Source organism: Podarcis filfolensis (genome assembly GCF_964270895.1).
Source record: "Podarcis filfolensis genome assembly, chromosome: 1".
Taxonomy (NCBI): domain Eukaryota; kingdom Metazoa; phylum Chordata; class Lepidosauria; order Squamata; family Lacertidae; genus Podarcis; species Podarcis filfolensis.
This window is the reverse complement of record NC_139604.1, coordinates 4,262,173-4,283,774: the sequence shown is the minus strand read 5'-3', so window position 1 is coordinate 4,283,774 and position 21,602 is coordinate 4,262,173. Positions and strand designations below refer to the sequence as shown.

Below are 21,602 nucleotides of genomic sequence, written 5' to 3'. Positions count from 1 at the left end.
TATGGGGCAGGGAGCATGGTATAATACAAAATGGCTACCATGGGGAGCATGACATAACACCAAATCAGAAAGACAGCCAGCCCTGACGACCTTCTGCCTACCAAGGGGCGTCAGCTACATCCTGCTGGTCCTGACTGTGGAGATCACACAGTGTTGATTTTGTGCATGCACACCCACCGATGCTGTTGCTGTGTAAGGGCAACAGGGAGCATTCCACAGTACCTGGAAAAACATGCAAGGCAGCCGCACCACATTGACTCTCATTTCATAGAAATTGCTTAGTAGGTTTCTGTGCATTTTGCCCAATAACTTTCTGGAAGGACCAGACACTTCTTTTTTCTTTTTAAAAAACGAAAGCTTAAGAGTTTGGGACCCTTTCCAAGGAGCAGCAGTGGAAATCTTCAGTGGGGCTGGTGACCCCTGCCCTAGCGCATGCTTTTTGCTCTTGTAGCTTTGTCTTCCAGATGTGCAGCAGGCAAAGCATGGTGGGTGGGATAAGTGAAAAAGGCCTGTTTCTGGTCACTACAAGCCATTTAGCATAAGCCATGGTTTGCAAACTCATGGTTTCTGACTCTGATTTGCCAGATTATTGGAAGCAATAGTTTGTCAATCACACACCAAATCAAACCATAGTTACGCTTCCTTAATTGTGATTTGATGCATTGTCTGAATTGTGCCTTAAAGTGTCACATGATCCTATTTCTTGATCATACTACTCACATAATACTTCAAAATATTGTTTTGGAATGAAAAGATTTCTGCATAAATGCTCTTCTAAAAAGTTTTCCGAGAGTTAATACCTTATGTTTAGAATAACTAAGTGTGGCATGGCTTGAAGGAGAAATTTCAGGAGCATCAGCACATTTAGCAGAATTTTTTAATTCCTCATAGGAAATGCTGTGGCGGGCAGATTATGATGAAAGTATTGTGTATTGTTTCAGCAGCTATATTTGCTGCATGATTCTGCTTTGGAATTCAGTCAGTGGATACAAGATTGAGATTGACTTAATGGTTACTGAAACTAACCTTGATCCAGAGATGGAAAACTTTGGTTTAGTGAAGCGGCTTTCCTTAGCCATCTGTCCCTGGGGTGGGCAGAGGTGGGCTCTGCTACTGTGTTCGCTTTGTTTTCCCCTCTATATTCCCCTTGTATTCCCCTCTATTCCACAAGAGTGGAAAGAGGATGAATAACTTCACATTACCAGGAGAAGAGATCATCCTGGCATCCTCCTTCACTCAGCATGAAGCACACCCGTTTGTATCCTGCTGTGGGCTTTAAATGTCTCCAACACAAAATACACTTTTTAGCCCCTCCTGCATTTGTCCCATTAGTGATAAGGCTCCATCTGCAAAACCTGCTGCTTCGCGTATGTGCAGTCCCCAAGACCTAATTCTCGCTGAGGCTGCGCCATTTTAGAGTACAGGCCAGGGCTTTCGTGATGACTGAGTATTCTGCTGTAGAAAAAGGACCTGAACAAGCAGCAGACGGGCATCCCTTTGAGAGACCAGTTTCAGAGACTGCAGTAAAACTCTTTGGTTGGTTGCTGTCTGCCTGACTTCAGGGGCAGGGTGGCTGGAGAAGACAGCCTGGTGTCACAATATGGGAAAGGTGAGCCTTCACTCATCCAGGTCACAAACCATTAGAGATTTATGAACACAATCTTTTGCATTATGCCTGAGAAAATACTGGCAATCAGTGTAGTTGTTCACCTTTTTCACCAGCCAGGTTTTACTGATGGGGGTGGGGTGGTAAACAGCTGTTTTGTCTATACTGTCAGTGATTATTAACCTACAGGAAGTAGTAATGTGCTAAGATTTTCGCCATAGAAAGAGGCATTTCCTTTTCATCTACCAACGCCTGAAGCACATTTGGTAGGAATGCAAAAGAGGGTCTTCTCAGTGGCTGCTCCAAACTCTAGAACCCCTTACCCAGGGAAGCCTGGCTAGCTCCTTCTCTGATAATGTTCTGCTGACAACAGATGGGCATTTTTATTTAAACAGAGTGCAGGCCTCTTAACTGGTTTTGATTTTTACTGGTGCCCTGCAAGCTTTGTTTGTTTGTTTGTTTGTTTTATTATTATTATTATTATTATTATTATTATTATTATTATTACCACCTTCTATACCACCCTTCGCCTGAGGATCGCCAGGCAGTTTACAGTATAAAAGTACAAAAATGCATAACATAGTAACAAACAGAAAAAATAGTGCCCCCCACAATATAAAGGTAAAGGTACCCCTGCCCGTACAGGCCAGTCTTGCCAGACTCTAGGGTTGTGCGCCCATCTCACTCTAGAGGCCGGGAGCCAGCGCTGTTCGCAGACACTTCCGGGTCACGTGGCCAGCGTGACAAGCTGCATCTGGCGAGCCAGCGCAGCACACGGAAATGCCGTTTACCTTCCCGCTGGTAAGCAGTCCCTATTTATCTACTTGCACCCGGGGGTGCTTTCGAACTGCTAGGTTGGCAGGTGCTGGGACCGAGCATCAGGAGCGCACCCCGCCGCGGGGATTCGAACCGCCGACCTGACAATCGGCAAGTCCTAGGCGCTGAGGTTTTACCCACAGCGCCACCCGCGTCCCCACCCCGCCCAATATATGCCCCCCCAATGTCTGAGTGGGTATCCAAATGAAGTTGGTGTTTATATGAAGTTTGTTCAATTCCAGCAAGGGCATTAAGGTCTTCATAATAGATGTTGAACATTTATCCTTCCATGCCTGGAGTGGAGGGTGTGTGTGATCCTACACATGTGCATAAATGAGCATTAGGATGCTATTTATGTGGCTTCCCAAAGCAAGCACACTGCATGGGCATGCAAGGATTGACATATGTACAGGGTCATCACACACAATGCTCTTTAAGCCAGCAATACTTTTGAGGAGCCTTCTGTGTAGGATGTGATGTGTGAATTGGCCTTAAATTCTGGTTTTCTTTGAAACTGGACCCTACATTCAGCCACATATGAGAGTGTTTCCTTGCTGATTTATTGTATTTTGTCTGTATTGTTGTGGTTGGCCACCTTGAATGTTATCTGGTGGAAAGTTGGGATAGAGATTTAATATATAAACAAATGTGGACATTTGGACTGGGTGACTTTAGGGTTCCTTTAGGCCCTAAGATTAATGCGCTGTCTCTTTTAATATGCTCAGACTGTGATTATCTAGTAACCCAGATTTGTGTGCATTAAGACCTCTAAGCTTCTCAGCCGCAGATTAGTATCTTCATTTCTCCCTACTCATTTACATCAGCTCTGCTTTGGTTTGCCCTGCTCAGCAGTTATCTTCCTTAAGAATAATGGATGCAAAGCATTCCTTATGTGTGGCTTTCCCCCTTGTCTAAGTTACCTTGAAGCATTAACGTTCTTATCATGCAGCAGCTTCCTCCCATTGTACGTGGTGTTCTGAGCCTTCTTCGGTAATGATATAACACTTTGCCTCTTTGCTATAAGATTTAATTCCACTTAAGATTCAGCAACGTGGAATCTCATATTTTGTTTTTCCTTTGAATTTATTACTGTGAGCCTTTGAGATCAGGCAATCTCACTACTGAATGTGTAAGCCTTCCTGCATGGACAAATTATCTTCCATGACTTGGATAAAATTTGCACTACCATTAAGACTCTCTTAACTCTTTCCAACCTGGAGCAACCTGCATTTCAGTACTGGAGAATGTGAAAGAATGTGAAAGTGGATGGGTCCCTCAGATTTCTGCCAGACCTTCACCTATGCAGCTGTTTGTTTAGATTTGGCTCTTGCTAGCCTGGAATTGGATTTGTAAGTTAATGAGGCAGTTGTTTTAAAAAATAACTATCTGATACAGGAGTAACCTGATGCTTGCAAATGCTTGTACAACAAATACTAGTTAAAGCCTTGTATAACAAAGCTGAATCAGTTCATGGCCAATGCCATTCTCAATCAACTTCTTTTTCCACTGCTGTGTGCCACAGCCCACATTTAGCACAGGGTCTCCTTGTGGATCTAGTGATGAATTTGCCCACACATTAATCTCCAAATCTGCAAGTAGTTAACTCACCCATATCACACCCTTTCCCCAATAGAGATTTACAGTGCAATGTATGCACATCTATTCATTTCTACTCAGAAATGAGCCCTATTGAGTTCAACAAGGCCTACTCCTAGGTAAACTTGGTATAAGATTGCAGTCTTAGTCTCTAATAATGCAGAATCCATTAATCTCTTGAAAAATAATGTGTGTGTGTGTGTGTGTGCGCGCGCGTGCATGTGTGTATGCATGCAAATATCCTGATTCAGAGTACAAGCAAAAGAGCTACAGTATAATTGTGCAATGCTGGTAGATGGTTGTTATCACCTGCAGTTGCTCACTACGTTCTGCTTTTTGATTTGCAGTGCCTTCTCCTAGTGCCTTGATGATAGACAATCCTACGTCATTTGGAAATGCAAAGGAAGTTGTAGCAATTAAAGACTACTGCCCCAACAATTTCACCACCTTGAAGTTCTCCAAGGGTGACCACCTTTATGTCTTAGATACCTCAGGAGGTGAGTGGTGGTATGCTCACAATACCACAGAGATGGGCTACATCCCAGCCTCCTACGTTCAGCCTGTAAACTACCGGAACTCTTCATTAACGGACAGTGGAATGATAGACCATCTGCTGGAAAGCTCCGATGAGGGAGCCAAAGAGCTTGACCTGCTTGGAGACTGGACAGATTTAAACCTGAGCTTAGCCAAAAACAACCCTTTTATGAATAACATGCAGACTAACCCTTTTCTGAATGGGAATTTGCAAATAATGCCTGATAGGAACAAGGATTGCTCCCACCAAACCACTGTGGATTTGTTGCTGTTTGACACAGGGGTGCCCACCTTTACAGGGTCAAGTTCTGCAACTGACAGCAGCCTAGGTAACCATCTTGATGAGGGTCCATCAATGAATGGATTTGAGTTTGAGCAGCCAAGCAGGCGGGACAATCCTTTTTTCAGAAGCAAGCGCTCCTACAGTTTATCGGAGCTCTCCGTACTCCAGGCAAAGTCAGAAAACCCAGAATCCTCAGGCTTCTTCACAGGGTTGAAATCTCCTAGCCCAGAGGAATTCCAGAGCAGAGAAGACTTCAGAGCTGCATGGCTGAACCATCGAAAATTAGCAAGGTCTTGCCACGACCTGGATCTGCTGGGCCAGAACCCTGGTTGGGGTCAGACGCAACCTGTGGAGACAAACATAGTTTGCAAGCTAGATAGTTCTGGGGGAGCAGTTCAGCTTCCAGATACAAATATTAACATGCGTCTTCCTGAAGGGCACGTGGGTGCTGGCGACACACAACAAATCTCCATGAAGGCCCTTTTGGATCCTCCTCTTGAGCTCAACAGCGACAAATGCAGCACCATCAGCCCTGTGCTAGAGATTAAGCTGAGCAACATGGAAACCAGAACCCCCATCCTGCTGGAGATGAAAATTTCAGCGGAAGTGAAGAATGACCCAGTGAGCAAGAGTTTGGTGGGAGTGCAATGCCTGCGCAGCGACATGAAGGACGGTCCATACACACCGGTGCGACTTGGCTGTTGCTATGGAGACACCATCCAGGTTCAGCTGGAAAACCTGGAGCCTTGCATGTACATAGCCATTGTGGCCCAGGGACAGAACATTCTATATCCTTACACTGTCTGGGATTACATTAGTAAAAAAATCACAGTTGGAGTCTATGGGCCAAAGCACATACACCCTTCTTTTAAAACTGTGGTGGCCATCTTTGGACATGATTGTGCCCCCAAGACTCTGCTGGTGAATGAAGTTACACGCCATGCACATTGTACATCGGCAGTGGCGCTGCAGTTGTGGGGGAAGCACCAGTTCACCTTAGAGAGGCCGCAAGACCTAAAGCTGTGCATGTTTTCAAACATGACTAACTATGAGGTAAGAGCCAGCGAGCAGGCAAAGATCGTGAGGGGCTTCCAGATGAAACTGGGCAAAGTCAGCCGCCTCATATTCCCCATCATGTCACACGATCCCAACGAACTGTATGACTTCACCCTGAGAATACAAGTCAAGGATGCTAAGGATGCCATATTGACTCAGTTCTGTGTCCAAACACCACAGCCTCCTCCCAAAAGTGCTATCAGGTCAACTGGGCAGCGAAGGTTCCTGAAGAAAAACGAAGTGGGGAAAATAATCCTGTCTCCTCTTGCAACCACCAGCAAATACCCTGTCTTCCAGGATCGGATAGTGGCAAGCTTAAAATATGGGAAACTACTGAAAACTGTAGTGCGGCAAAACAAAAACCATTATCTCTTGGAATATAAGAAAGGGGATGCCATAGCCTTGCTAAGTGAGGAGAAAATCAAGTTGAAAGGTCAACTCTGGACAAAGGAATGGTATATTGGTTACTATCAGGGTAAAATTGGCCTTGTCCATACCAAAAATGTTTTAGTTGTTGGGAAAGCCAAGCCGAATTATTTCTCTGGGCCCGAGCTCACCACCAGTATGTTGTTGGAGCAAATCCTGCGGCCTTGTAAGTTTCTCACCTATATCTATGCTTCAGTAAGGACTTTGCTCATGGAAAACATTAGCAGCTGGCGTGCATTTGCAGATGCTCTGGGATACAGCAACTTGCCACTTGTTTTCTTCTGTCGAGCAGAGCTGGACAGTGAGCCAGAATGTGTGGCTTCTGTGTTGGAGAAATTGAAAGAAGACTGTAATAATTCCGACAGTAAGGATAGGAAGTCTTTCCAGAAGGAACTGATGTCAGTAAGTATTCTGGTTACTGGAAGTATTAAATCAGTTTCCAGCATTCCACCTGGTTTCCAGCATTCTGTTGTGTTAAGAACTCCCCTGAACAGGCTGCGGGAAAAATAACTAAGGCTGTGAAAGCTGCTGCTTGTTCCTAGCACAACTGAGCACCAAAACCAGCTCTTCTTCACTGTTGCTATATATTTAAGTACCACCCAGGTGCTTCTCAAGAAACCAGGGGGCCTGAGGTAATGGCTGAGCATCCCCTTGTACATTACTAACATTACACCTATTGATAGCACAATCCAAACAATGTCTACTTAGAAGTAAGTTATGATGAATTCAACAGAACTTACTTCCAGGTAAATAAGTTTAGGATTGCAGCCTTGATTGTGTTAGGCTGCAGACCTAAACTTGGAAGTAGCTACCATTAAGATAAAGAGGGCTTACTTAGGAGTAATCATGATTAGACTTGGGTTGCTATCCATTCTGTTTTCAATGACTGAAGTGCAGATACATGGCATTGTACAATGTGCATTTTCTTGCCATTTTTATAAACATATCTCAGGTGATTAAATCAAGAGACAATCACAGAAAAATCTTTGACTGGATCCCTTTCCCAGCTCAGAGGTGCATTTTTAGGATTATGTAACCGCAGGTAAATTTCATCTTTGGGTTGTATCTCCCTCCGAAATTGCTCATTAAAACTTTGCTTCATTGAGCAAAGAAGTGCACTGCAACTGACAAATTGAAAGCCAGGTCTCTCGGGATTTGGGCCTTCTTAATAAAAGTGCTGCTTTTTTCATTAAGTAAAAATGACCTTCCAGAAATCCATCTTGTGGAACCAGTTATATAATTATTTTACTTCTTCCTCAAGAGTATAGAAAACTTTGTGTGCTCAGGAAAGTGTTATACAGTAGTTACCCTCATTTAAAGCTGCAATCAAGCTGCCCCCTTTTTAAAAAAAGAATGTTTAAAGGAAACTGAATTGAACACCCAGTGTCTAAAACCATGATGCACAACACATGTCATATACACACTACATGTTGATTGGTTTAATTCTTACAAGAATTCTACCTTAATGATGAAAGCTATTTTACAAGATGCTATAAAGTGATGGTTGCCTGAAGGGGAATCTTTGGGTTAAGCTGCTGTGATACAGAATGATGAGGAAGGAAGGAAGTGGGTGTTCAGTAAGGAGTGTGAGCAAAGGACAGGAGGGAGGCGGCTCTGCTTTGCCAGCGGGAGTAGTGCAAAAGTTTGCAAAGCCATGATGGTTGTGTAGCGCCATCAACGTAAATGAATTATCAGATTACCTGGATATTCTCCTTGATTTGGCAGAATGTTAAGAAGTGTACAAATAGGGGTTGTAAACTGGAAGATACAGTGGTACCTCAGGTTAAGTACTTAATTTGTTCCAGAGGTCCATTCTTAACCTGAAACTGTTCTTAACCTGAAGCACCACTTTAGCTAATGGGGCCTCCTGCTGTCGCTGTGCTGCTGGAGCACGATTTCTGTTCTCATCCTGAAGCAAAGTTCTTAACCCGAGGTAATATTTCTGGGTTAGTGGAGTCTGTAACCTGAAGCGTATGTGACCCGAGGTACCACTGTACTACTTCTGCCTGCTGGGAAATCAACTGTTGGAGTTCATGGGGGAGGAAATGCTCTAGGAAGTCAGAGGATGAGTTGGTTGCCCATGGCCTATAGGCCTGTGAAGCAGAGAAAGAGCAGGTCAAACTCTTTCAGTGGAGTTAGGGGACCCCCCCCCCAGAAATAGGGCTCATTTCAGGCTTGGTTTTGGAGTTTGGGGGAACATGCAGGAGGCAGCAGGTCTGCCTTAATAAGATTAACTTCCAGCTCCCATCATTTCATACTGAGACATAAGTGTGTGGTGCCCTGACCATCACTCAGCTTTTAATGGCTTGGGGGAAAATACTTAGCGGGGAGAGAATCCACTTTGTTTAAGAATTGAGGGCCCTTGCAGTGGTCCTACCATGCCTAATATGTCCATACCAAATAAATAAATAAATAAATAAGTTCCTTGGTGCAGAAACTTGCTATCACTCCACTACCTATAAGCTATTTCATATCCAATCAGCTATTTGGAAATGAAAGTTTGCCCACTTTTGAGGCATTATCTAAACATTGAAGAGTACATACCGTATTTTTCGCTCCATAAGACACACTTTTTTCCTCTTAAAATCTAAGGGGAATGTCTGTGCGTCTTATGGAGCAAATGTGTGGTCCCTGGGGCTGGGGGGGGGGGAACCTGGGCTTCCCCCACCAGCCCCAATCTCAGGGAGCAGTGGGAACGCTGCGCTCAGCCTTTCCACTGCTCCCTGACCTGCTCTTTGGGGCTGGCAGTGGGGGAAAGCTGGGCTTCCCCCGCCATCCCCGACAAGCTCCTGAGCAGCTCTGGGGTAGCCCGCAAAGCCTCTGCAGGGCAGTGGGGAGCCTTCATCCCGCTGCCCTGTGGAGGCTTCGCGCGGCTATCCCTGGCTTTTGTGGGAGGTGGGGGAAGGGATAGAGTGAGGCTCTCTCACTTCCCCCACCTCCTGCAAAAGCCCCCAAGAGCCGCATATTTTTTTTCTTGAATTCCCCCCCCCCAAAAAAAAGTGGGTGCGCCTTATGGAGCGAAAAATACAGTACATTTGAATTACATTTGAGCAGTACATGTGAAAAGGATCTAGGAGTCTTGGTTGACCACAAACTTGACATGAGCCAACAGTGTGACGCGGCAGCTAAAAAAGCCAATGCAATTCTGGGCTGCATCAATAGGAGTATAGCATCTAGATCAAGGGAAGTAATAGTGCCACTGTATTCTGCTCTGGTCAGACCTCACCTGGAGTACTGTGTCCAGTTCTGGGCACCACAGTTCAAGAAGGACACTGACAAACTGGAACGTGTCCAGAGGAGGGCAACCAAAATGGTCAAAGGCCTGGAAACGATGCCTTATGAGGAACGGCTAAGGGAGCTGGGCATGTTTAGCCTGGAGAAGAGGAGGTTAAGGGGTGATGTGACAGCCATGTTCAAATATATAAAAGGATGTCACATAGAGGAGGGAGAAAGGTTGTTTTCTGCTGCTCCAGAGAAGTGGACACGGAGCAATGGATCCAAACTACAAGAAAGAAGATTCCACCTAAACATTAGGAAGAACTTCCTGACAGTAAGAGCTGTTCGACAGTGGAATTTGCTGCCAAGGAGTGTGGTGGAGTCTCCTTCTTTGGAGGTCTTTAAGCAGAGGCTTGACAACCATATGTCAGGAGTGCTCTGATGGTGTTTCCTGCTTGGCAGGGGGTTGGACTCGATGGCCCTTGTGGTCTCTTCCAACTCTATGACTCTATGATTCTATGATTCATTCTTCCGGCACTTCTTTTGAAGTGTGACTTTTGAATTTAAAGCATTCTTCTTTGGTATGCTGCCTGCTGCCTTGGTGTAAAGCAGGAACTTCAGTAAATGCTAAGGAAGAGCATTGTTACTACTGTGAAGTAATAGCCAATGGCCAGGCAAGTGGTCACTTTAGAGCACACAGATGAGATTCACAGCCTCTTTCCCCCCCAGAAATTGAAATAGTACAATTAGGAGGAATTAAAACTCCTGTTGTCAAATTTGCTAATCCCAGCAGGAGTGTAGTAATCACTTTTAAGAGCATGTGGGCTATAATGTAATTAATGCACTTTATTGAAGGCCAGACCACAGGGATTCTCCTGTCTATGCTGCATATCCTAATGTATACGCTGGTTTTGCACTGCCTTTGCACACACGTAATTAAAATAGGATATTTACATTTAATTTAATGGAATAGCAAGGTCCTAGAATAGAATATCAGAATTGTAGAGCTGAAAGGGACTCCGAGGGTCATCCAGTCCAACCCCTGGAATGCAGGAATCTCAGTTAAACCATCCATGACAGATGACCACCCAACCTCTGCCTGAAAACCTCCAGTGAAGGAGAGTCTGTTCCACTGTGCATCAGCTCTTACCATCAGCGGTTCAGTTGGAATCTCCTTTCGTGTAACTTGAAGCCATTGGTTCAGGTTCTGCCATCTGGAGCAGAAGAAAACAAGCTTGATCCGTCTTCCATGTGACAGCCATTTGAAGATGGCTATCATATCTGTTTGACAGTGGAACAGACTCCCTCAAGTGGTTATGGACTCTTATTCATTGGAGGTTTTTAAGCAGAGGTTGGATACCATCTGTCATGGATGTTTAGTTGAGATTCTTGCATTGCAGGAGATGGACTAGACAATGCTTGGGGCTTTCCAACTCTACGATTCTATGATTCTATCTTCTCTCAGTCTCCTGTTTTCCAGGCTAAACACACTCAACTCCCTCAACTGTTCCTCATAAGGCTTGGTTTCCAGACCTTTGAACATCTTGGACAAATCAGTTACACACTTCTATTTTGCTTGGCTTAAGAACTAAGCATTACCTGAACGTACTCCTGTTTGGAGTATCTATATAACCAGACAGAGAGGGGAATAGAAATATCAAATAGTAGTGGTTTTTCTCTATCTTCTGATCTCCTACAGAAATGGCCTGATGCACCAGTGAGGCTGGGTGTCCATGACTAACCTGACTTGTTCTGCATTCCTTCAGGCCTTGCTGAAAATGGACTGCCAGGGCTTGGTTGTGAGGCTAATTCAGGATTTTGTGCTTCTGACTACGGCTGTGGAAGTGGCCCAGCGTTGGAGAGAGCTTGCTGAGAAACTGGCCAAGGTCTCCAAGCAACAGATGGATGCTTATGAAGCCCCCCATCGAGACAAGAACGGAGCTGTGGATAGTGAGGTAAGAAAGCTTTCATGTAACGCATTCTGGGTTTTGCTGGATCAGCACTATAGGTTGGAAAAACAGTTTGCTATTATGTACAGCTCCCTTTTTGATCTTGAATGATGACAAAAGAGCACAGCAATTTTTGTTGCATGTTTGCTGTGGTAAAAAAAGTGGCCACACAGGAAGAAATGCATCCAGCCTTGAGTGTTCTTCCTCTTCCATGGTCTTGCAGGTGTTGTATTTATCGCAAAAAGGTATCAGAGTGAAATGGCTCACCCTTCCTAGTACTTACAATCTGAATGTTGGCCACCCTCAGATTTAATCTGTTTTCCATGTTCACATTTAGCTGGAGTGGTTCAACAGAACAGGGAAAGTTGGCGCAGACAAGCACTGGGTGTTTCTTTCCATCCAGCTAACTATTGCCACTATTTGTAATGTTGAAAGAGTTATTGAAAACCCCTCAGTACTTACAAGAATACCGAGCCATTTGTCAGCTGCAAATTTGAGTTAGACCCAAATTTGCAGCACACGAAGCATCTACCGTATTTTTCGCCCTATAGGATGCACTTTTCCCCTCCAAAAATGAAGGGGAAATGTGTGTGCGTCCTATGGGGCGAATGCAGGCTTTCGCGGAAGCCTGGAGAGCGAGAGGCGTCGGTGTGCACCGACCCCTCTTGCTCTCCTGGCTTCAGGAAGCTATCCCCCCAGCCCGGCAAGCTCCCAGAGCAATGCCAAAGCTCCGCGCACCTTCGCCATCGCTCTGGGACCCGTTCTGGGGGCTGGGGTCGGGGGAAGCTCGGGCTTCCCCCGCCCGCAGCCTCGCAAGCTCCGAGAGCGATGGCGAACGTGTGCGCACCATCGCCATCGCTCTCCGACCTGTTCTGGGGGCTGGGGTCGGGGGAAGCTCGGGCTTCCCCCGCCCCCGCGCCTGGGGGGAAAAATAATTCCCCCCCTTTATTTCCCCACCCCCCCAAAAAAATCTAGGTGCGTCCTATAGGGCGAAAAATACGGTAATTTGACAGCAGTGTTTCTGGACTCAGTGTCCTGTGTCTGAGACCTTTTCCTTATTCTGTCCTCTAGCGTTTGGTTTTGCGGGAAACCCTTTAATAAGAAGAAATGTAGCCTAGCCTGCTGCAGTATTTCTCATAAATTTGTTCTGATACGGTTTATTCTAGGACTGAAATTCCTGCCTTTCTTTTGGTCTAGTTCTCATTGAAGTCGCAGCTGGTGTCAAGGCTGTGCCATTTCAGCCTGTATGTGTTGAATCACATGGATGAATATCTTAGGTATATATTTCAGGATTTTTATCCCACGTGTGGTCCAGTCAAAAAGTGTTATGAGACAGCCCTTGCTCTTGGGTCTGCAAGAGACTGCAGAGACGGTGTACCCAAGATGGTTTGGTTTGGCTGACATAAATCCTAACGGCAGAGGGGTCTTGTATACTGTGTTAATGCTGGTTTCTTGTCCTTGGCAGGCAATGTGGAAACCAGCGTATGACTTTATGCTCACATGGAGCAATCAGATGGGAGACAGTTATCGCGATGTGACACAAGAGCTGCACATTGGCCTTGACAAGATGAAAAATCCCATCACAAAACGCTGGAAGCATCTCACTGGAACACTAATTTTAGTCAACTCCCTGGAGATTTTGAGGGCATCTGCCTTCAGCCCACAAGACCATGATGACTATGCTATATGAAGGGGAGCCCTAACTTCTCGATGCTTCTTATTTGTATGTTTTTAACTAAAACACAGTGGGAAGACACTTCTGCAAAGCCAAAGTTTTGAGCAATAGTTTCTGTGCTCAGACTGCAAACTTCTTACTGTTGCCTCTCCCTGGTGCAGAAGACACTCAAGACTCTTGTTTTCTATGCTCTGTGGTTGACAGCTTTTCTTAATTTGTAACGTTTAAAATGGAACTTTTTAAGGCATTTGCAGATATCAGCCTTGAAAGTTGAAATTACTTTGGAGAGCTACCATTTCTGTGTAACATGAAACACATTTTTGCCCCCTTTAAAACTATCATTCCTCAATGAGTCATTGATGTGCATTAAAGTGAAGCACAGTCAGGCATCTTGCAAGCATTTGCAATTTCTAATGTGCCGCTCTGAAAACAGTTTATACATTAGTGTGCTAACACGCCCCCCCCCCATCCAGTGATCCTATCGGTCTTATAACGACTCTCCATGGTTCGCTTTTATGTACACCTTTTTGTAAGGAAGAAAAAGCACACTTCCTCCCCCACCCCCACTGAAGTGATTTTGTTAAAATTTAGGACTATGTGCTAGTGCCCAAGCTGCTTCAGATCCATGATTAGAAATAACTAGAAACAATTTCAGATTATAGGACTGATCCATCCCCTTTCACATTTTAGAAAATTGTAATGGGTACCACTTATGGTCAAATAGCATTTCACAGGTTCATCCTCTAACAGTAGTGTCTTGACCATCTCTGCTGGCAGGTGGCTGTCACCAGAAGTTTACAGTGTATTATTTTAAATGCAGAAACAAGTATTCGATAGTGGTTCTTAAGTGTGCCATTGTTTAAGCTGAAGTTTTAGGATTAGTTCTTTTGAGGGTCATTGCCCTGTGTTGAGGCTGCACCACTTGAAGCTCACATGACTGAATGTGTCTCTATTCCACACATTCTCTGGATGCAGAAAACTGGCTCCTCAAAGGGAAGCCTATAGTCCACTCCCCCTGCCCATAACACATAGAGCAGCCGTCTGCAACCCCCAAAGGTTCTTGAGCTCCATCAGCCTTAGTGCGCGTAGGGATGATGGCAGTATAGCCTCAAAACATCTGGAGGACCACAAGTTGTGAAGAGCATACTTACCATGTGAGGCCCTGCATGCAGTCTGAAGTATTTTCAGCCTAGACACATTTTCCACCTTAAGCAAGAACTAGACCTACCTCTGATCAGGTGCCTAGTTGGTCACTCAGAAATGCTTGACTTGACAGCACTCTCTCATTGTGTTCCCAAGGGTATTCTGTTTATTTATTAGCCCTTAGGTCACTCGAATTCACCTTATGTGCTGTATGAGCATTCAAGAGCTGAAATGACACCACCTCTGTGATGTCATGTACCATATAAAGCTATAGAAAGAAGTCTAGTTGTACAACTTTCAAATGAAGGTTTTGTGAAGCCCTTTAAGTCTACCTCTTGATTCCAAAATACTTCATGTGGGAAGTGTTTTCATTTTTTCTAGTGTGTGAATTGGTTTTTTGCACAAGAGATTTTCATAACACATTTACTAAATTTCCCAAGGCACTGTTCAAATGTTGAATATTAAAGGGAACGTAATCACTATTAGTAATGTTTTAAACCTGTTTTCCCATTTTAGAAACATGTCACAGCTTTGTTCTTTGGAACGAGCTGACCTTTTAAGCAACTTGGGTTATACAACACAACTTTCCTATCATCAGTTCCAGAATTTGAAGAAAGCATGATCCAAGCTTGTTGGAAAGGTGTTCCTATTGTTTGCGTACATGTTTAATTAGCGAGGAAAGTGCTTGTCATTTATTTGCTTTCTTAGCCGGCTCCTTTTAAATGGCCTCCCTACATACTTTCCTACTCTGTCTAATGAAAAGCACCTTAAACTTGGGGTTTTGTTGCAAGAGATTGAAGCAGATTCCTATGCAAGTGTTCACCTCACATGTTTGAAGTTGGTTAGGCTAGTGGTATTATCCCGTGCTCATGGAAGTCATTTTTCCAAAGCATGCCTGTTTTTCTCTCTCGACAAAACCAGAATCTGCACATGATCCTGAGTAGCATGTTTGAGTGTAGGGAAGGAAAAACAGCCCCCCTTGTATTGTAGCCCATACAAAAATATGATGCAAGATGGCAAGCCAGAGCATTAAGAGTAAAATATTTTTAATTGGGCTGGGGGGTGGGGCTTCTCTTTCATTGTCATATTTTTCAGAAATAAAACAAGTCCGTGGAATGGTTAGTCTCTCTCTAGATACACGGAAACCTGAGGGGAATATATTGCACATGACAGTCTAGGCTCCCCACAGATGGATGGGGATGTGAGAATGCAGGCCCCCTCCTGTGTATAAATGTTCTCACTGTATGTGCGCAATCACTGAGCTAATGATACTGTGTTCAAGGTAGCCTTATTCTGCACCTGCCTCTGTGCCAGACGCGTTTCACCCGTGAAACTTGGTTACAGTGATTGTGGACTCTACAGATTCAGTCACAGAGTTAGTTTGTACTTCTGTGTCTTGTAAGAGCAGAATCGAGCCACAGCAATGAGATTTTAATCAGTTTTAACAGTGGGAGTTTAAAGCTGGCTATTGGGGGAGATTTCGTTTCCATAAATTGGATGAAATATTCCATGAGATTTTTTGGGGGGGTGGGGGGAGGCAGGGAAATGGTCTGGTTTGCCTTTTTCTGCCATTTTTATCAAACTACCTCAGGTCTTACACACTTTTTCATGTTTTGACTTAAAGTCTAAAAGCTCCCCTGGATGATTACTACACACCACCAACACCTACACTATGGAGAACTATCAAATCACAACAGCAGCTTTTCTAGCTTAGTTTGATGCAATTGCTGCATGACTGATTTTCTGTTTTGACTAAAAAAAAAGTCAGGTCCTAGCACATAGTTGGAGTGGTTTGTATGTTCAGCCAAATGCCTTTCACTCAAAGTATGTCCTTACATTGTAAGCTTGCTTTGGATTTTACATTAATACACTGTACAAGTAGTTTGTTGTACATTTTTTTAAATAAAAAAAACTTGTCAAAACTACAATTAAAGCAGATATTTGAACACTGCTTTGTTTCAGTGTGATTCATTTTGGGGGAGCTTGACTCAGACTTTTGTGTGTTTGTGCTTTGAAGCAATGACCACTCTGCATATTCTCATTGAACTTTCACATCAGATGTAGATTTTAGTCATTGTGAAGGCTGGAATAAAAACTATTGCAGAGACCCTTTCTGGGGTGGTGTCAGGTTCTCACCAGAACTGAATGGGCTCAGATGTTCCAATTCCCACCTGAAAGCTTTCTTCCCATAGCATCAAGAAATATACCCAAGAAGTATGACTTAAATCAATAGGAACAAACATTCATTGAACAGGTAATTTCCTCTGTGTCAGGCGCAGCAGTTCAACGCCACTGCTTACAACTTTGAGCTCATTTCCAAAAACAAGGCATGCCAGACGAATCTCATTTCCTTTTTTGATAAGAGTTACAAGCTTGGTTGGTGTGGGGGAATGCTGTGGGCGTGGTTATCTTGATTTCAGTAAGGCTTTTGACAAAATCCTGTATGATATTCTTGCAGAGAAGCTGGTAAGATGTGGACTGGAAGAGAGAACGGTTAGGTGGATTGTAGCTGTTGACTGCCAACCCAAAGAGTGACAACCCTCATTCTGGGAAAGTGACAAGTGGGGTGTCGCAGGTTCTGTCCTGGGCCCCTTTTTGTTCAACGGCTTTATAAATGACTCGGATGAAGGTCTTGAGAGGAGGCTCATTCCATCTGCAGATGACACCAAACTGGGAGGAGTAGCCAATGCCGCTGAAGACAGAATCTAAATTCAAGATGACCATGAGAGATTAGAGAACTGGGTCAAATCTAACAAAATGAATTTCAATATGGATAAATGTAAGGCAGATGGGGGACACCCAGCTTACTAGTACTACATATGAAAAGGATCTATGGGTCTTAGCTAATGCTATTCTAGGCTGCATCAACAGAAGTCTAGCATCCAGATCAAGGGAAATAATAGTACCACTCTTTTCTGCCTTTGTCAGATCACACTTTGAGTACTGTATCCAGTTCTGGGTGCCTCAATTTAAGGAGGATATTGACAACTGGAGCATGTGCAGAGGAAAGTGATCAAGATGATCAAGGATCTGGAAACCAAGTCTTATGAGGAATGAGGGAGCTAAGTAAATTTAGCCTGGAAAAGAGGGGACTGAGAGATGATAGCCATCTTCAAATATCTTAAGGGCTGTCACATGCTTGTTTTCTCCTGCTCAGGACGGTAGGACTTGAACCAATGGCTTCAAGTTACAAGAAAGGAGAGTCAGAGTATATATCGGGAAGAACTTTCTGACAGAGAGAACTGATGGACAGTGGAACGATCACCCTTGGGAGGTGATTGGAGGCTTTTAAGCAGAGGTTGAATAACTATCTGTCATGGATGCTTTAGTTGAGATCCCTGACTTTCAGAAGGCTGCACTAGATGGTTGTTGGTGGCCTGGGTGCCCTGTGGTTCACTCTAGGAGCAAAGAGACCTGGATTCAAATACCCACTCAGCCATGAAGGTTGTTGGTGATCTTTGATAAGTCACTGTATCTCCTCCCACAGGCTTGTTTTCAGGATAAAGTGGGCAAAGGGCACACTGGTCTGAATCTGCAGAAGTAGAAAATTAATTGAAAGCAGTTGTCATCTGTGGTGCACCAGGTGGCTCTCTGCCACAACCTACCTGCCACTTACAATGAGGATGGACAACCTGTGGCCCTTCAGCTGTGGTGGGGCTCCCAAATCCCTTTAGCCCAGCCCACATGACCAGCAGTCAGCGATGATAAAAACTAGAGCCAACAACATAGGGAGGCACAAAGCTTCCCATTCCCTAGGGGACTCACACAGTTCAGTAAAACTGGTGTGTCTGTCCTATAGATGGTCTTGAATGCTGGCATCCATAGCCCAGCCACAGAGCACACCTTTGACATGTTCATAATGCAGTTCCACAGGTGGGTATCTGTGTTGTGATGCGCTCAAGGGAACAGGGGCAATTGGCAGGCCCACCTGGTTCCAGCCCACCAGCCGGTTGCCGGTCGAACTCCAGTCCTTGGTTCTGCATCAAAACTGCGACTCAGAGCTTCACAAGCCTTTCAGAAGCTGAGCACGCAAGTCAGCAGAGATAACAATCTCTTTGTGATGGAAGGGCAGACAGAGGCATATGTAAAGCATATTTACAAGCAGTTTATTCAGCATAGATCAAGACAAAGAAAACATGGCCGCTCTCCTTCATGTCAAAGAGCAAGAAGCATAAGGCAAAAGCTATACACAAACGGAAGTTCCCAGCAAGCTGTGCTGGAATGTAAGCAGACATGTGACATACAACAGCTCCACACATCTGTTTAGGTGAAATGGAACATCAATATCCTAGCAACCTGTACCTGTCTTTGTCTTGGGTTCAGCATTTCGCTTACAACTAACACCACCTCTGCTTCTGTTTCCCAACAAGGGAGCAGTCCTGACAGCAAGATAGCAGGTACACATAGCTGTCAAGTGTCCCTTATTTGAAGGGACAGTCCCTTATTCCAGGGCCATGTCCCGCTGCTGTCCCTTATTGATGGATGTCCCTTAAATGTCCCTTAAATGATGTCCCTTAAATTTAAAAGGAAGCAGCTCCTCTCCCTCTCTCCCTGCCGGCCAGGGAGGAGGGAGGCTCCAACTGTGTTGCTTGGCTGTGTTGCTCACCCAATAAGAAGTCTAAGAACGACTGGGGGGTGGAGCTTGCATGCCTTGTGTGTGGCTAGTTAATGCAAGCTGAGGGGTTTTTTGAATGCTGGACGCCATTTTGTTGCACGTGCTGCTGCAAACTTTGCAGTGCAAAGCCAGGCTGGGGAGCCATCTTAAGTTGAGGCTGCATAGGCCTTGTGGTGCATGTGATTCAGATTCTGTTCAGTTGAACCTCTGGTTACAAAGTTGTTGGACAGTGTTCTCGGAGCTACCAGCATGAGTTTGACCAGACTGCAGGAGGACAGGAAGACTGGAGTGCCTGGAACAGTTGAGGCTGCAGGTCCCTTATTTTGGCTGCTGGTCCCTTATTTTCAAGGCTGCTGGTCCCTTATTTTCAAATCTGTAAGTTGACAGCTATGCAGGTACATGCAAGTTCTGTAAGCAGAAAATAACATTCTACAGTCATGATCTTTTTTTTAACCTCTGCCTTTTCTTGTTAGAATATAAGACCTGGACAATGCTTCAGGGGGCAGTATTAAACTACTGTGTCCGGTCATTGTAAGGAGGCTCTCTGCGCCCCATGTGTGCCCTGTGCTCTCTCCAAATCCACTCCAGAGTTTAGAGAGGTGGGTGGGAACCCCAAACAGACTTTGGGGAAACTGTGGGATGAGAGGGAGGAAGTCCTGTTGCGCAAATCAAAATCCTTGCAATGAAGGGTGCTACACTGTGCTACATTGGGTAAAGGTAAAGGTACCCCTGCCCGTACGGGCCAGTCTTGCCAGACTCTGGGGTTGTGCGCTCATCTCACTCTAGAGGCCCGGAGCCAGCGCTGTCCGCAGACACTTCCGGGTCACGTGGCCAGTGTGACAAGCTGCATCTGGCGAGCCAGCACAGCACACGGAACGCCGTTTACCTTCCCGCTGGTAAGCAGTCCCTATTTATCTACTTGCACCCGGGGGTGCTTTCGAATTGCTAGGTTGGCAGGCGCTGGGACCGACCGACGGGAGCGCACCCCGTTGCGGGGATTCGAACCGCCGACCATGTGATCGGCAAGTCCTAGGCGCTGAGGTTTTACCCACAGTGCCACCCGCGTCCCACGCTACATTGGGTACCACCCACTATATTTTAGTTCCTAGGAAATCTCAAGGATATCCAGTCCACATTATCATATGTGTAGACCTCTGTATTCTGAGCTGTTTGTTAGTGTACGCGCTGGAGATGTGTGTGAAAGCTGTCAGGGCTTTGTGGCTTATTTTCTGTATGCGGATAGCTTACTTATGAAAAATGATTAATTAGGGTTAGGAACTGAATCCTGGATTACAGCAAGAATCCATAAGCTTCTTTTGTAATGCATTGTATTGCATTGCAATCCTTTAATCCATAATTAAAATTAACAATTGGATATGTTGGACATAAACCACGAATCAAAATTAAGCCACATTATCCGTATTGCTCTAAAGATTTGCTCTTGGGGCTTTTATGCTGAAAGAATTATATTATTACCCTTTTTTGCTGGTATAGTCACTATGGCTTTTTCTCTTGCTCCACATGGACTTGAGCTGCTGCTTTCTGGGGGCGGCAGGAGGGGAAGGAGTTGTGAATGTGATTTTGTCACAGTGACAAGTACCCAATCTGACTTGACATGGCAATGCCCCCTGAAGTGGCAAGGGTAGCCAGGTCCTGCATTGCACTGCCCTCACTCTGGGTGGGGAGGAACAGAAATGCAGCTACTCTTGTGCTGCTGTCACCTTCTAACTAGAACGGGTAAAACTTCACAGCTCTGTTTGAAGCCTTCCCTCAGTGCTCCTTTCTTTAGTTGCCTGATAAGAGACTGCAGCTCTGAGGGCCTGGCCCTGCTGATTGCAAATAATGGGTTCATCACATTTTCTTTAACCAAAATAACTGACTCCTTATTTGCTTTTAGGGACCCGGGTGGCGCTGTGGGTTAAACCACAGAGCCTAGGACTTGCCGATCGGAAGGTCGGCGGTTCAAATCCCCTTGACGGGGTGAGCTCTTGTTGCTCGGTCCCTGCTCCTGCCAACCTAGCAGTTCAAAAGCACGTCAAAGTGCAAGTAGATAAATAGGTACCACTCCGGTGGCAAGGTAAACGGCGTTTCCGTGCACTGCTCTGGTTCACCAGAAGCGGCTTAATCATGCTGGCCACATGACCCGGAAGCTGTACGCTGGCTCCCTCGGCCAATAAAGCAAGATGAGCACTGCAACCCCAGAGTCGGCCACGACTGGACCTAATGGTCAGGGGTCCCTTTACCTATTTGCTTTTAAGTCCAGGCAGTCCAGGTAGTTGTAGCATAAATGAAATCACCATGCAAGAGTGTTCCTTGGTTTGATGAGAGCTGGGTGTTTGTCCTTGGCATGAAAGCATGTGGTGTTCCACAGGAGCACCCACATTTTTAACCTGACATGCCAGAAGACTTAAGAGAGACCGAGTTTGCATATAATTGTGCATTCCACTTGCCCCTGCTGTCTACAAGGAGGGTTGCAAAGGTACTGGAAGGATGCAGCAAGGGGATGTAAATAGCTATGCATGTACACACTGGGAAACACACTGAAAAGGATGATGGAATAGAAATTTCTATATTCATGGATTTTGTTAACAAAGAGAAATCAAATGAGCATGAGAAACTGAAAAACATGCTTTTTATGCTCTTGAGTTTTAATGTGCTCTCACTGTGTAGCCAATGGGACTGTAAAC

General features: G+C 45.0%; 1 protein-coding gene and 1 long non-coding RNA gene across 8 annotated transcripts in view; one reads left to right on the top strand and one right to left on the bottom strand.

Annotated features, from left to right (window-relative positions):
- Window positions 1-16,251, top strand: part of SH3BP4 (SH3 domain binding protein 4) — a 39,431-nt gene extending 23,180 nt beyond the window's left edge. For all 7 annotated transcript variants that reach the window (XM_083627838.1, XM_083627837.1, XM_083627839.1 and 4 more), the window contains 3 exons: window positions 4,366-6,719; window positions 11,300-11,488; window positions 12,948-16,251. In XM_083627838.1, the coding sequence (XP_083483964.1) occupies window positions 4,366-6,719; window positions 11,300-11,488; window positions 12,948-13,172 (2,768 nt within the window). In that variant the 3' untranslated portion in view covers window positions 13,173-16,251. The remainder of the gene's footprint in view (window positions 1-4,365; window positions 6,720-11,299; window positions 11,489-12,947) is intronic.
- The window catches only part of LOC310743599, a 265,247-nt gene that overhangs the window by 125,125 nt on the left and 118,520 nt on the right, over window positions 1-21,602 (bottom strand). The gene's annotated exons all lie outside the window — the stretch shown is intronic.